The sequence below is a fragment of the Carassius carassius genome, chromosome 7, assembly GCF_963082965.1.
Source record: "Carassius carassius chromosome 7, fCarCar2.1, whole genome shotgun sequence".
Lineage (NCBI taxonomy): Eukaryota > Metazoa > Chordata > Actinopteri > Cypriniformes > Cyprinidae > Carassius > Carassius carassius.
In genome coordinates this window covers 19,345,648-19,359,383 of record NC_081761.1, presented here as the reverse complement: position 1 = coordinate 19,359,383, position 13,736 = coordinate 19,345,648, and the positions used below count along the sequence as shown (strand labels likewise).

General features: G+C 39.6%; 1 protein-coding gene across 2 annotated transcripts; it reads right to left on the bottom strand.

The window, feature by feature from the left end:
• Nucleotides 1–237: 237 nt before the first annotated feature.
• LOC132143663 (probable ribonuclease ZC3H12C) lies at nucleotides 238–12,007 on the bottom strand. Of its 2 annotated transcripts, XM_059554085.1 has the most exons (7): nucleotides 11,793–12,007; nucleotides 11,098–11,750; nucleotides 5,313–6,109; nucleotides 2,890–3,029; nucleotides 2,460–2,694; nucleotides 2,211–2,317; nucleotides 238–2,035 (listed from the first exon to the last, which is right to left on the bottom strand). In XM_059554085.1, exons 3-7 carry the CDS (start codon nucleotides 6,011–6,013, stop codon nucleotides 681–683), a joined length of 2,538 nt encoding a protein of 845 aa, XP_059410068.1. In that variant the 5' UTR covers nucleotides 6,014–6,109; nucleotides 11,098–11,750; nucleotides 11,793–12,007; the 3' UTR covers nucleotides 238–680. The 2 variants fall into 2 exon arrangements, with proteins under 2 accessions (XP_059410068.1, XP_059410070.1); XM_059554087.1 differs by lacking the exons at nucleotides 11,098–11,750; nucleotides 11,793–12,007 and adding an exon at nucleotides 8,554–8,611.
• Nucleotides 12,008–13,736: the final 1,729 nt, after the last annotated feature.

The window sequence follows — 13,736 nt, the reverse complement described above, 5'->3', positions numbered from 1 at the left end:
ACTGAATCGTTTGAAGTGGTTCACGTCTTCAATAACCATTAATCCACAAATGATTTAAACTGTTAACTTTTTTAATGTGGCTGACACTCCCTCTGAGTTAAAACAAACCAATATCCCGGAGTAATTAATTTACTCAAACAGTACAATCTGCCTGGTCTGATGAGTCTCCTCTGAAGGCTACTTCCAGCAGGATAATTCACTATGTCACAAAACTCCTATCATTTCCAATTGGTTTCTTGAACATGACAATGAGTTCACTGTACTAAAATGGCCCCCACAGTCACCAGATCTCAGCCCAATAGAGCATCTTTGGGATGTGGTGGAACGGGAGCTTCGTGCCCTGGATGTGCATCCCACAAATCTCCATCAACTACAAGATGCTATCCTATCAATACGGGCCAACATTTCTAAAGAATGCTTTCAGCACCTTGTTGAATCAATGCCACGTAGAATTAAGGCAGTTCTGAAGGCGAAAGGGGGTCAAACACAGTATTAGTATGGTGTTCCTAATAATCCTTTAGGTGAGTGTATTTATGGTCTCCCCAGAGATTTATATAAAAAAAAAAGTTATAAAAATAATAATAATTCTCTGTTTGTGTTCATCTGAAGAAAGAAACTCACACATTTGTGAAAATGTGAGTGTGAGTAAATGATGAGAGTATTTTCATTTCCATCAGCACTTAGTATCCAGCATAGTTCTTTTCTGCCAAAATGGCTGCTGCCAGCTGTTGGGCGTCAGTCACATGAGGGTACCGCCCCATGACCAACTGCACTAGCTCTGTGGGAAAAATGTTGCACAGGTTGGTAAACACTTTCTCTCGTACTTCCTGGTAACGACTCAAGGCAAGTGTCTCCTGGTGCTGGTGTGATAAAGCATGGGGCAGATGGTGGGGTGGAGGAGCAGAAGGACAGCCCCAGGGCATCCTCCACATCTGTTCACGATTCTTTGAAAGATCCTGGAAACCGATGGGCTCGTAGCATTGTTGTGAGTGCTGTCTGTAATATGTATCCCAGCTGGTCTTTCGCTCTTGGGATACATAGGGTTTTCTAGGAAGCAGTGGAGAGTGTTCATAAGAGTCTGACACGCTGTCCACACGTGTTGAAGCAAGGCCACGACCCAGAGGAGACTTCTGGGAGTGAGTGTTGCTCTGGAAGAGAGGAGAATAGTCTCCAGGATAGCTTGAGCGGGAGCCTATCACTTGATGCTTGCTTTGTGGAGACATGTAGGAGACAGAGTGCTGGAAATGGGGGTCTTGCTGGTCTTCTGGAGCAAAACTATGAACATGAGGTATGCTGTGGTGGAATCCTGGGTGATTAGATGTAGCAGGAGAGAGAATGAACCCTGGAGGAATAACACAGGGTAACTGATAATTTCTACGATGATGTTGGTGGTGAGGACACTTGATTCCTTCATCCAGTAGCAAATCAGAAGAACTCATGCAAGAATGCTCATTGTGGGTTGCCATGCCATAAGAATCGGAGCTCATGCTGCCATCACTGCTGCAATCTGATGCCACTGAGCTTGTCCGTGGATCAGCATCAGACAGGAAGTGACGATCTGGACTGTTCTGAGAGGGCAGGCTTAGGCCAGAATATGCCCTAACCATGGAGTAATACAGATCGGGAGATTCACAGTTTGCGTGTGGTTCTGCTTGAATCTGCTTGTGATCTTTCAGGTCTTGGCTATACCCATGACAGGAAGGAGGACCTCCTGGAGCTGGAGGAAGAGCTAGGTTGCTCTTATACATGTCTGCTTTAGTTTTGGTACACAGTTTATCTTCCACATCACTGTAAGAGTGGGCACGGATACTGGGGTCCAGTTGCCTCTTTGGCAGAGATCGTTTACCGTCACCAGCTTTATCATTACGGAAGCCTCCAGGCTCACTGTGGCTTTTCACGAGACCGGTCTCTCCCAAACTTTTAACTGTGGAGTTCTTGGCACTGGCACGGAGCTCATCTGCTACCGCTCGCTGTGGCTGTGTACCACGCTCTGGATGGTAAAACTTACACTTGTGCCCGTAGGTACATTTCTTTCCTAATGGAAATATTACGGATGTTGAAAATAATAGTAATCTACTTGCATTCATGGAAATAATATATTTTCAATTCAAAATTGTGAATTTTGACTACAGAAGTCAGTGTTCCTACCAGTCGTGTAACATAGCTACTTGCATCTTAGACAACTGTACAACAGCATTAAAAACACTTACCATATGGACAGGGCTGTTTCTTATGCTCTGGAATGATGGGTCTTTTTCTAAGAAAATTCTCCAGACTTGGCCCATGTCGACCCAAAGGATCATCAGGAGGCATAAACCTAAGAGACCCCCCCCCCCGCCACATTATTATTTATTTTTCATAAAGAGGAAAAAGAGCAATTGAAGTATACTGAAAACACTGAAATTAAGATTTATGTTCAACATTCATATACTTCATTATACCAGGTTCAATAGACTTACTTATCATTTACAAAGGAGTACATCAGAAGGCGTTCATCAATAAATTTTTTCCATTCCGGTTTCTCAACAGCCAAGTCTCTGTAGTTGTCATTGGAGACAATAATGCCATCTGATTCATAAGCTAGCTTAACAATAAACCTGTCATCATAGCAGACTACTCTGCGGCCCTGGACACGACGTGATGGTGTAAATACAAGAATCTTATCCTTTTCCAGACGTCTCAAAATCTCTTGATCTGTAAGGGGGAAAATTTTTTTGGATTGGTAGATATAGTTAATCAAAGGCTGATATTTTTTTTCTATTAACTGCGGGAAAAAAAACAAACAGATACCATTTAAAGTATTTACCTAATATAACCTAATAAGGAAAAGATTAAGACAAGTTTGAATCAAAAATTTTCAGTTGATGGCTTGATGACAAATCTTTATACCTGTGATAAGAGCATCAGGACGGGACTGTTCTTTCCTCCAGGCCGGAACAAAAACGGTTATGTCTCGATGGCCATGTTCAAGAAACCAGTCAACTGCGAGCTGAATGCCTTGACAGGAGAACATCTCCTTATTGCCATGGCTGTAAAAATGAGAAAGTTCTAATTAAAAATAAACAACTGTAACCGTAAATACATAATAACCTTTAAACAAAGCGTATTAATGGTTTATTTTGGTTTTTTTTTTAGCTAAGCAAATCGTTTCCCAGACAGCAACATAGTGTTGCCCGAGATCTGGTCCACATCTGGCCCGTGTGAAATACATGCGGGCCAGACGTGGGCCGAATCTGGGCCGAAACAGCTTGCTTTCTGGGTTGTACACAAAAACACACAATTTTCACATACTGTTTGTATGTACGTAATTGTAAATATACTAATACTCATTATACTACTGGGCCGTTGAATGCTTGAATCTGATTGGCTGGCGAATGTTCTGAGGTGTGCAATTATTTTCTGGGAAACGGATGGCAAACGTAGTTCCAGGCAGCTCTCCTGATCTCATTACAGTTCCATATCACTTCGCATAGTAAAACTGTAATAATGGAAATTACAGGACTAACAAAAACAACAATGACAGACAATTTTCCAAAAGTAAACACACATGACATTTCTCACTAGCGAAGTAATAACAGCGCTGTTTAGAGACGCTGATGCAGCCTAATTCATGCAAATTCTTTCTTTCTTTTTTTTCTCTGTGTGTCTCTGTCTCAATTGCTCTCTTTCTAATAGCTTCATTAATAATTGTATTAGAATGCTATCAACGGCTCAAGCCAAAGTCTCTTTTCTCAAGCTTCCTTTACCATCTTTAAAATGACATTTTGGAACCAACAAAAGAGGCATTGGATGAGATGCGGAACAGCAGTTTAAGTACAAAAACCGGACTAATCCTTTTAAATATATCATCTGATCAATGTCTTGAAGTGTGGTAACCATAGTATAAGTGGAATAATTTACTCAGGACGGTGAATTATTAGAAAAAGATGCTAAATATCAAACTGAATTTTTAACACGCCTTCATTGGTGTTTCCATGGAGAGGGATTCATGTACTGTCAATAAATTGAAACAGGAAGCGTCTCATATCTTTTCAATGCATTGTATGGTGCAAACTGTGTATTGTATTCATAGGGGCTGATCACATGGTCATAGTGCCAACAGCTGACACTTAACTTATACATTTACACATTTAAATGGATGTGCCCTTGACAAAAAATAAATAAATAAATATATAAAAAATGAGAAAAAGAAAATAATCTTCTCAAAGAATCTATCAAATAATTTTGTTCTATTAATTTTTTTTTACGATCTGACATATGTGTTAGTTGTGGCCGATTATTACTAATATGCCCATGTGAACACAAGAAGTCAAAACTTCTCAAAACATTGTACATATGGAAAACATGCTTAGTTTTAATTAATTTCTGATGCTCAGATGGCTAACAGCAAAACCATCAGCCATTTCAACTAAAAAAATGAGTGCTGTAAAAGATGGGTGCTGTAATAATGTTCTCCACTAGATGTACAGGAGAATAAATATTTTTTCAGTTCACATTACTTTGGGACAAAAGTTGATATAGTGCACTGTCAATATTGTTTTAAAGAATTAAAGTAAATCTGAAATGTGCTTATAGATCATCCAATTTATTTAAATGTTTCATGAATGCATTGGTGTTTTGTTAAAAAGTCATCATAATCACAATGTCCTGAAGGTACTCAACATTTTTAGAGTGAGTAGGCCTACCAATTTTTTTTTTCTACTACTGGAATGTAAAATAAATAAATAAATAAATAAATGCTAATAGCTATTGATTAGTATTGATTAGGCAATTTCATGAGACTATCTTTAATAGACATCTTGGATGCAGACTAAACTTTTTTTTGTTTTTGTTTACCACAATAACAAGAAACTGGATCTGATGGTGTATCTTTGCAATGGTTTTGCAAACTTGCACTAAATCTTTTATTATTACCCCACACTGATCACACCACATCATTTGTTGACAGCACCACCTATTAAGTATGTTAATGTTATAAAGAATTAAATCATATTACAATTGATTGTATTTATGGGTTTTCAAAAATGTTGTCTAAAATCATCAACAAATGTGATCTAATTACTCCTTTTTGTAGTTGGTCTGATGGTCTCTGCCATGCTTGCTAAGCTCTTCATTTTGTTTCTGTCATGCCTGGCCCCTTAATTGCCACTTGCAGCAATATTTATGATCATTAAATTACCACATGCATAACCTCTGCTACTTCAGGTCATGTAATCTAAATGTAGTGTTTAATAATTGTTTTGATCAAGGATAAACATATTAACCCACACAATGTGTGTACTGTATGTGCTTTTTAGTTTTTGGATTCTCACCTCATGGCCACATTGCTGCCATCAATAACAATTGGGCGGAAATTATCCTTTTCTTCCACAAAGGGAGACTCTGACCGGCGAGAGTCAAGTGAGTCAGAGAAACTGCCAAAAGATGTGCCAGAGGATGATGATGATGTGGAAGTGGATTGGGAGAGAGTCTGTGTCCCACCCTCATTCTCTGGCTTACTGCCCAGTTTTACCAGCTCCCCAAGAACATCATTGATCAGTGCATCTGACCCGAGCTTGTTTAGAACCAGCCGAACTAAGTCTTCTGCATAGCCAAGTTTAAGGGCAAACTCCATCTTTGTCTGGTATTCCCTGAGTGTATCCACAGGGCCTGGCTCTTGGTGTACTATATCCAGAACTAGTGAATCCATATCCAGACATGGAGACTTACAGTGTGGTGGGTGGACTGAATGGATGGACCCTTCACCAAGCATATCAACAAGAGGATGACTGTGGCTATGTGCAGGCTCACTGTCTGACCCCGCACTTTCCTCTGAGTCATCTTGTAGAGAAGAACCGCAGCTCCTAGAGCAGGGGGCAACAATGTCACCCATGTCAGATAAACCATTGTCCATGATAAGTCCAGCGTCTGCGCCAGTGTTCTGGTCTGTAGCCTTGACATCAAGGTAGTCTATATCCAGCCCCAGTTCGAGGATGTGGCCTGTTCCATCATCCAGATGGTCTTTCAGGCCCATGAATCTGCAACAAACATCCAACGCTGTTCTGACTGAGAGTCTTGCTGACCCCTGACACCTGTTATTCAGCCCTCAGATTGCCTTTCCTAGGTAAACCTGGAGAAGGAGAGAGGGATACTTTAAGAGACTCCATAGTAATCCAGGGAACAATGAGAGGTGTCAGAGTTGCTGAACTGCTAAAGCATGCTTGAAGTAGATGGGGTTAAAATCTCTACTAAAGGACATGACATCAATTGTGAGTTCTATTGTTCACCTCATCTGTTCACACTTTAGTCCCATAAATGAAACACCAAAGTGTCCCCAGCAATTTTGGCTTTGTCTCTACTCAAATGTTTATATTCGCTCATTCTGTAGGAGTTGTGCTGTTGGCTCCCCATTTCTCTTTTACTTTCCTCTATCCTCCCACCATCCTATTATATATGTATTATATATATTATTTTATGTTTCACAGGAGAAAGAAAATCTAACAGGTTTAGAACAACATGATGGTGAGTAAACAGACGATTTTAAAGGACAGATGACTTAACACTTTAATATATTTAAAGGGGTCATATGATGCTTTTTAAAGATCATTATTTTGTGTATTCAACAGAATATGTTGACATGCTTTAATGTTCAAAAAACACATTATTTTTCAAATACTGTAGTTTATTGTAGGTCCTCTATGCCCCGCCTTTCTCAAATAGGTCATTTTCTACAAAGTCCCTCCTTCCGAAAAGCGCAGTCTGCTCTAATTGGCCAACTGACTTAGTTTTACCATCAGTTCAAGCCCGAAAGTGGAACAGAGTGGTGTGACAGACACGGTGATGAAACTCGTATGTGTTTGCAGTACACAAACCACGGACAGTTAAGACCGCTGACTGCACTGTGTGACCCTGTCTCTCTCTAACACACAAACAAACACACACGTGACTCGCAAAACTCTGCATTTGAACCTTCAACAGTAAATACTTCAAGAGTAACTAAACCCTAAACCAACTTTTTTTAGTTAATGATCTATAAGAATGGGGCTTTATTAGTGCTGTTCATTGATTCGAGTAACTTTTTTGACATTTGAGTATAAAGTGTTTTAATTCTACAATATATGGTGTAAAAACGTGTGAGTGCTGCCCTCTTCAGGTTGAACGGTGGCTACTGCAGTTGATTTTTCCTATTGGATGTTGCGGTGGCAAGTGACATAAGCGGTGGCAGGTGACGTAAGCAGTTTCCAGCTCACCACGCCCCTTGGTACGAGCTACCACGCCCTTGGCAGTATAAAACCATCAAAATCACTGTAGTGAGTCAGGAGCTGGAATTGCGAGTATTGGTAACGACCAGGATAGACTATTATAGCATCTCTTAAGCATAGCAATTATATAGTTATTTAGATCTTCAAGTTAGCGTAGATTTATCTGTATTTAGTACAGTGGTCAGGATGGTACGGAGGTGTGTTGCTGGTTGTGACAGCACTGCTGGACTGCATAGTTTACCAGCAGACTTTAAAATTAGGAGCCAGTGGTTGCATGCACTTGGCCTGGAAGACCACACGTTCCCGCCTAGAGCTCGAGTGTGCAAACTGTATTTTACACGGGATTGCTTCTCCAACAGCAATGGAGGTGGAAATGGGCTTCTCCACACAGCTCGCGCTGAAAAGTGACGCGGTGCAGGAGTTAAGACCGCAGTTTGAGCCAGCGGCTCGAATTGATATGAACAGACAACTCGACATCCTCCACTTCAGGTGAAGGTATGGGAGAAAAGTCCTCTACTTCAAATGATCGCTCTGTTGCAAAGCTACTTGCGTCACTACAGTCACTCTCCATTTTAGCGACTCTGACAGCAGCTGTCAATCAATCCGTCACTGCGGGTCTCAGGATCACGCCGCACTCGCTCAGCCCCGCCCTAGGTTCATCCCCTCTATCTCCGCTGTGATCTGCCCACTTTTCAGCATTTTTCAAATATTGTCAGTGGGTGGAGTCGGGCTCTGAGCAGGGGTTTAGTTACACGTTAAATTAATAACAAAACCTTCATAAAGTAGCTGATTCAGTAGCGTCAGATAGTTTGTAGCCAAGTCAGAATTACCTCCTCTCCTAGGTTCAAGAAACATTAATCATTGCAAAATGCATTGCTGTTCTGTTGTCAGTAATCTTAAAGATTCCTAAATACGTCTACTTTTGGAATGCCAAATAAAGTGCTTTTGCTCTCACACAGATACACAGCATCTCCCTGACATGGCTGCTTCAACACTAACTGCGGTTACTGAAACCAAACCTTCTTTCTTTGCATGAACATTTGGGTGGCATTACGCAAATATTTCCACATAGTGACGTAGACATGTGGTGGCATGTTTGAATGAGCCATTTTGAGGGGGCGTGGCAGTCTTAACTTTGATAAAGAATATCTCTTTCGATCTGAGACTTTAGTCTTTGCAAATTTACAGATCTTCTTCATGCAGCAAGAGCTTGTAACACTCCAAAGAGAAAGGAAAATTTTTAATTGCATCATATGACCCATTAATATGCGTGCAGTATGGAACTCAATGTGAGAAGAAAACTCAATCTTACTGCTCTGAATGTCAGTGAAGACCATGTCAACTAGATGAGCCCAATAGACAGATCCCCTTCCGAAGACCTCGTCACCTAGACAGCCATTGGGACAAGACCATTATTTCTGACTTTGTTGCAGCCTAGAATTGAGTTGCTGGTTTCATCTGGCCAGGGGAGAACAGCACACTTTTTTGACACACTATTACCCTGTTTAATACTGTAAAGCTTGATTGTAAAAAGCACTATATAAATAATGGTGAAAAAAAAGAAACATACAAACACTGATAATGGTTAGAATACAAGATAAAACAAGATAATAATTCCAGAGTAAAACATTTTGCACACAATATAATCTTAGCACTAAAGAGTTTTCAGATAGAACAGTGTTCCTTTTTTATTATATCTTGCGTACTAATCTAGCTACTATAGGCTTGGCATTGTACACTATATTGTTAGCTCTTTTGACAAAGGCAAGGCAAGGCAAGTCGTGGTCTAATGGTTAGAGAGTTTGACTCTTAACCCTAAGGTAATAATAAGCAAATAATTGCTGCCCATTGCTCTGTGTGTGTGTGTGTGTGTGTGTGTGTGTGTTCACTGCTTTTTGTGCACTTTGGATGGGTAAAATGCAGAGCACGAATTCTGAGTATGGGTCACCATACTTGGCTGTATGTCATGTCACTTTCACAAATTGCTCAAAATGTTCCTTTGGATTAAAACTTCTGCTAAATGTATAAGTCTAAATATGCACTTCTTAAATTAAAGATGATTTTACAATTATTAAGAGGGTCCTGTTGCATTTCAACAAGACTTCAGTATGATTTGTTTTAGGATGTTGAAATGCAAGCAGGGTAGGTGATAACTAGCCCCAACAGACACTACATTCTTAGAAACTACACAATTTCCGGCAGAACACCTATCATTCACAAAGTTCTACAGTTTGCCTTAGCGTATTTCTTTATCAAATATTTTGGCAAATGCATTGTGATATTAGCTACTGATAGTGTCTAGATCCCTAAACCCTAAAATTTAAAATAAATAAATTCTATCATCATTTACTTGCTTACGTAGAGTCTGATGAGTTCAAAAGTTGCATCATGCCACCTAGGGCCATAAACTCACCAAATGTATAAGAAAAGCCAAGTAGCATGAAAGGAATGGAAATAGAAATTCCTGGAGGCGCTGACAGATTCAGACCACTTCCTCAGTCAGCAAGTACCCCTCAATATTTTGGCCTCACTCGTCATCCAGAGTCAGAATAATAATTCCAAATCTTTTTTTTTTTTTTTTACTTTGGAAAAATCCAGTTTAACTTTCACCTTCTTTTTTGAGCTTCAAAGTTCTGGACCATATTGACTTTCACTGTATGGTCAGCTGAAACATTCTTTTAAAAAATCTTATTCTGTGCTCCACAGATGAAAAGCTATTGAAACCGTCAATTATCCAATTGTTGCTAGGCTGCAGCTGCTGAACAAAGGTGTGCATATGTCTGACTTGTCTACCAAAAGAAAAAAAAAGAGTTCACCAGACCAATCTGTGCATTACATGCTCTCAGAGGGTGGGAATGGGAGAGGGACGGGCGAAAAAAATATAAAAAATTATTCCCTCATGACAATGATCGTCTGATGGATTAAACTGACCAATGTGTGTGTGTGTGTGTGTGTGTGTGTGTGTGTGTGTGTGTGTGTGCGTGCGTGCGTGTGTGTGTGTTGTAGTGCAGTGCCTTGGTAGTTATTGAGTTTGTGAGGAACGTCATCTAAGCTGTCGTCTTAGCCCTGTGCAGACAACAGAGAGGGTCGTCGCCAAGTTAGGGAGTGGGGGCAGGGGGTTTGCTGCCAGCAGGGCAACAGATGTCTACTGAGGCCACTGGGGAACAAAAAGTGGTGTTCTCCTTTTCCAGCACCCAAAAGAGTCAGCCACCGCATTTTCTTAACTGTCTGTGGTCACGTGACAAAAATGAAAAGCTTGCCTTAATTCTGAAGTGCAAACACCCTCCTTCTGGGAGTCTTGATAGCCATTTCAAATTCATACATAAAAAACACTCTGAAATGGCTTCCACTATCCTTCAGCCCCACATAACCTGAAGCACATCATACATCAACCAACCAACCCAGCTGGTTGGGACGGGGTAAAGGGAGAGGGCCTCCAGTTCCCTTTTGTAAAACTCTAAAGAGTGGCAAAGCAAGCCAAAGCTCCATTGTCTAAAAGATCTCTGGATTGATGTCCTTCTGATTTTTCTTTTCAGATAAAGTGGAAATCAGCACGAATATGCAGCAGAATCTCTATGACACCTGTCCTTGAGATATTCTGACACCTGTTCTTATAAGTGTCTCCGTTCCCACAAACCAATCAAAGGCAAATGATTTTAAGAAACAATTACTGCTAACAGCTAGTGAGCAAAAAAAAAAAAAAAAACATGAAATGAAATATTCATTCAAAATGGAAGAAATATGTGCATTCAATAAAAATTACAAAGACACTTAATGCGCAAAAGCATATATATATATATATATATATATATATATATATATATACAGAGAGAGAGAGAGAGGTAAGATGACTTACCATAAATCCTGGAATATCCAACCCAAAAGTTCTTGTGGTTAATTAAAATACCTCTTCTCAGTACAGCACTGGTTAACACAAAATATATATTTTCCTTGTTTTACTACAACTCAAAACCAAGAAGCAGAAACCAAGTAGTATTTAAGTAGTTAAATCCAAGCTTGAAGAAGTAATACTCTGTGCCATAGATTGTGTTCCGTCAGAAGACAATGAGAGCTTGAGCAGATGGAGCTACAATGTCTACCATTCCCCGATAGGCCAGTAGCTGTGCATGGACCAATAAGAGTGCAAAGTGCTCACAATTGAGTGTAAATACTGAAACACACTCTCACTCGATTTCTCTGATGCACACACACATTTGATATTCTAAGGGAGTGTGGGGATAAGCTAGTGGCTGTCCAAAAGGTCTTCCCCCACGCGGTTCATGAATAGACGAGGGGTGCGCGGTCAACAATGGAGCCACACAAAAGAGGCCTTAGCAGGCAGCTGCAGCACGAGGCCTTAGTCATTAGGGAGCAGGCTGGCAGTGGAAAACACCTGGCTCGCTTAGGGAATACAGCAGCTTTCGCTTCTTTGTTTATTTGACTGGGGGGATGGGGGTCTGGTTCAGATACAAACAATGGGCTGAATTATGTTAAAAGCATTGCGTGTGTCTTTAAAAAAAAAAGGCTGGGTGAAAGTGAGGATGAGGGTACTAGTGTGTGAGAGAGACAGCAAAGGGTTAGATGGGTAGTTGTGTGTCAGAGGGGAGCCAGATCCAGAAATCTACACACAATAAGTTTGTAAGGAAAAAAAGATGTTTTCATTGTTGTGCCACACTTCCACAAAATGGCTTTTTAGAGAGGACAGATAAAACGGGAGGACAAGCCCTATGGTCTGGGTTTTTGTCATTTTAGGTTATGAAAGCCTTGGGGGGAAAAAAAGGCAAGGAAAGCATGTGATTCTATAAAATCGGTAGTTCCAGTAGTCCAAACCTGAAGAACCTAACCTTTATCAAATCATACTTATCCAAACAAACTCAATCTTAAAACAAGATAAGTCGAACTGGCTTTAAGTACAAATTAACAGCTCTACAAATATAGATCCTAGGATAAATGTTTTAGCATAAACCAAACCATTCACAAGCATACAAACAGCTAAGACAGACTTAAAACTCAGATACTATTTAAAACAATGGTCATGCTTGTGGGGTAAAACGTCACGTACAGTATGACATCAGCACTCTCTTAAATTTTTGCGACTGGGGCTCAAATTAAGGTTCCGAAATATATGTTATAAAATGTAAAAAACGATAAACTATATCAAATGTTCTTAAAAATGTAAACGTCGGACATGACAACTTTGTAAACACGTAATAACTAATATTTTAAGATACGCAGTTCCAGTCGTACGTGTTTCCCGAATCAAACCTTTTGGTCCGATGAATACCTAAAACATCTAAAACATGTGTTGGTGCAGACCATCTAAAATGGACTAAAACATGCCCCTTTCAATGAATTCTGTCTACATGTCATCTCTGGTTTATTTACCAGTGTGATGTTTAGAGAAACAGACAGAGGAAATAGTTCCTGCGGTATCCTTAGACTTGTAATGCCTAACTTTAAGTGTAATAGACGGGTTTGTATTAAGTGTAACAGTCAGAACAGAAAATGGCAGGACTCATTTTCAAGTTGAGGTAGTGCCTATTATGTGTCTTTGTGACACAGGTAGACCAGAAAAAGCTCTAAAGTGCATCACAATCTCAGTTTAAACACTCTCTTGACAATCATTTAATCATGTTGTACTCTATTTTGTTCATGTTTTTGCCCGTTTGACCAAACTTTGAGAATAGTCTTTATCTAAAAAACAATGAAAAAGATACACGGCTGGTGGGCCCGATCAACATTAAAAGTTTTCACTATAGTTTAGAAGAGAGGATTTCACTATTAGGTATTTGTTATTCTGATACATATTTCTGTTGTTCAAACATATTTCCTGTATAAAAGAGTATGTCTATAACCTATTCAAGGGCGTTTAGTGCAATCTTATGGATCTTAAACGTAATCACATTACAACAAGGTGACATAGTCCCTCTAGCAAATCCACCAAAAGTGGACAAAGCAGAAAAATCTCAGCACACGGTAGATGCTAATGCTTATGACCGAAGGGGAGTACACGTAGGCCTACTCTTTAATGTCAAGCGGAAATGTTGAAACAAACAAGTATGACAAATAAAAATGTGAACATGGTCATCAGCTATATGAACAAGAGCTCTAGATGTAGGGGCAATATTTTTATGCTGTAGTTATGCTGTAAAAATTCCTATGAACAGGCACTGTATGTTTGACCACAGTCAGAGAAAACTCTTCATCAGAAACCTGCAAAACAACATGTAAACAGATCAGTCAACTATCTCTGGTAAAAATATATATAAATAAAATAAAATTATATATATTCACAAGTCACACATTGACAATTTTTGTCTTATGTGCTCATTACAGCTAAAATCCTGTTTTGCCAAATGCCGTACACACTTTTGCATTTAATAATTCAGTGATTTTTTTTAGTCAGATTTGCTCACAGATAATCCATATGCAAAAGTTATGTTTGAATTTTTCTATAACCGTTACAAAAGTGAGAACATTGTGGTTCTCAAATGT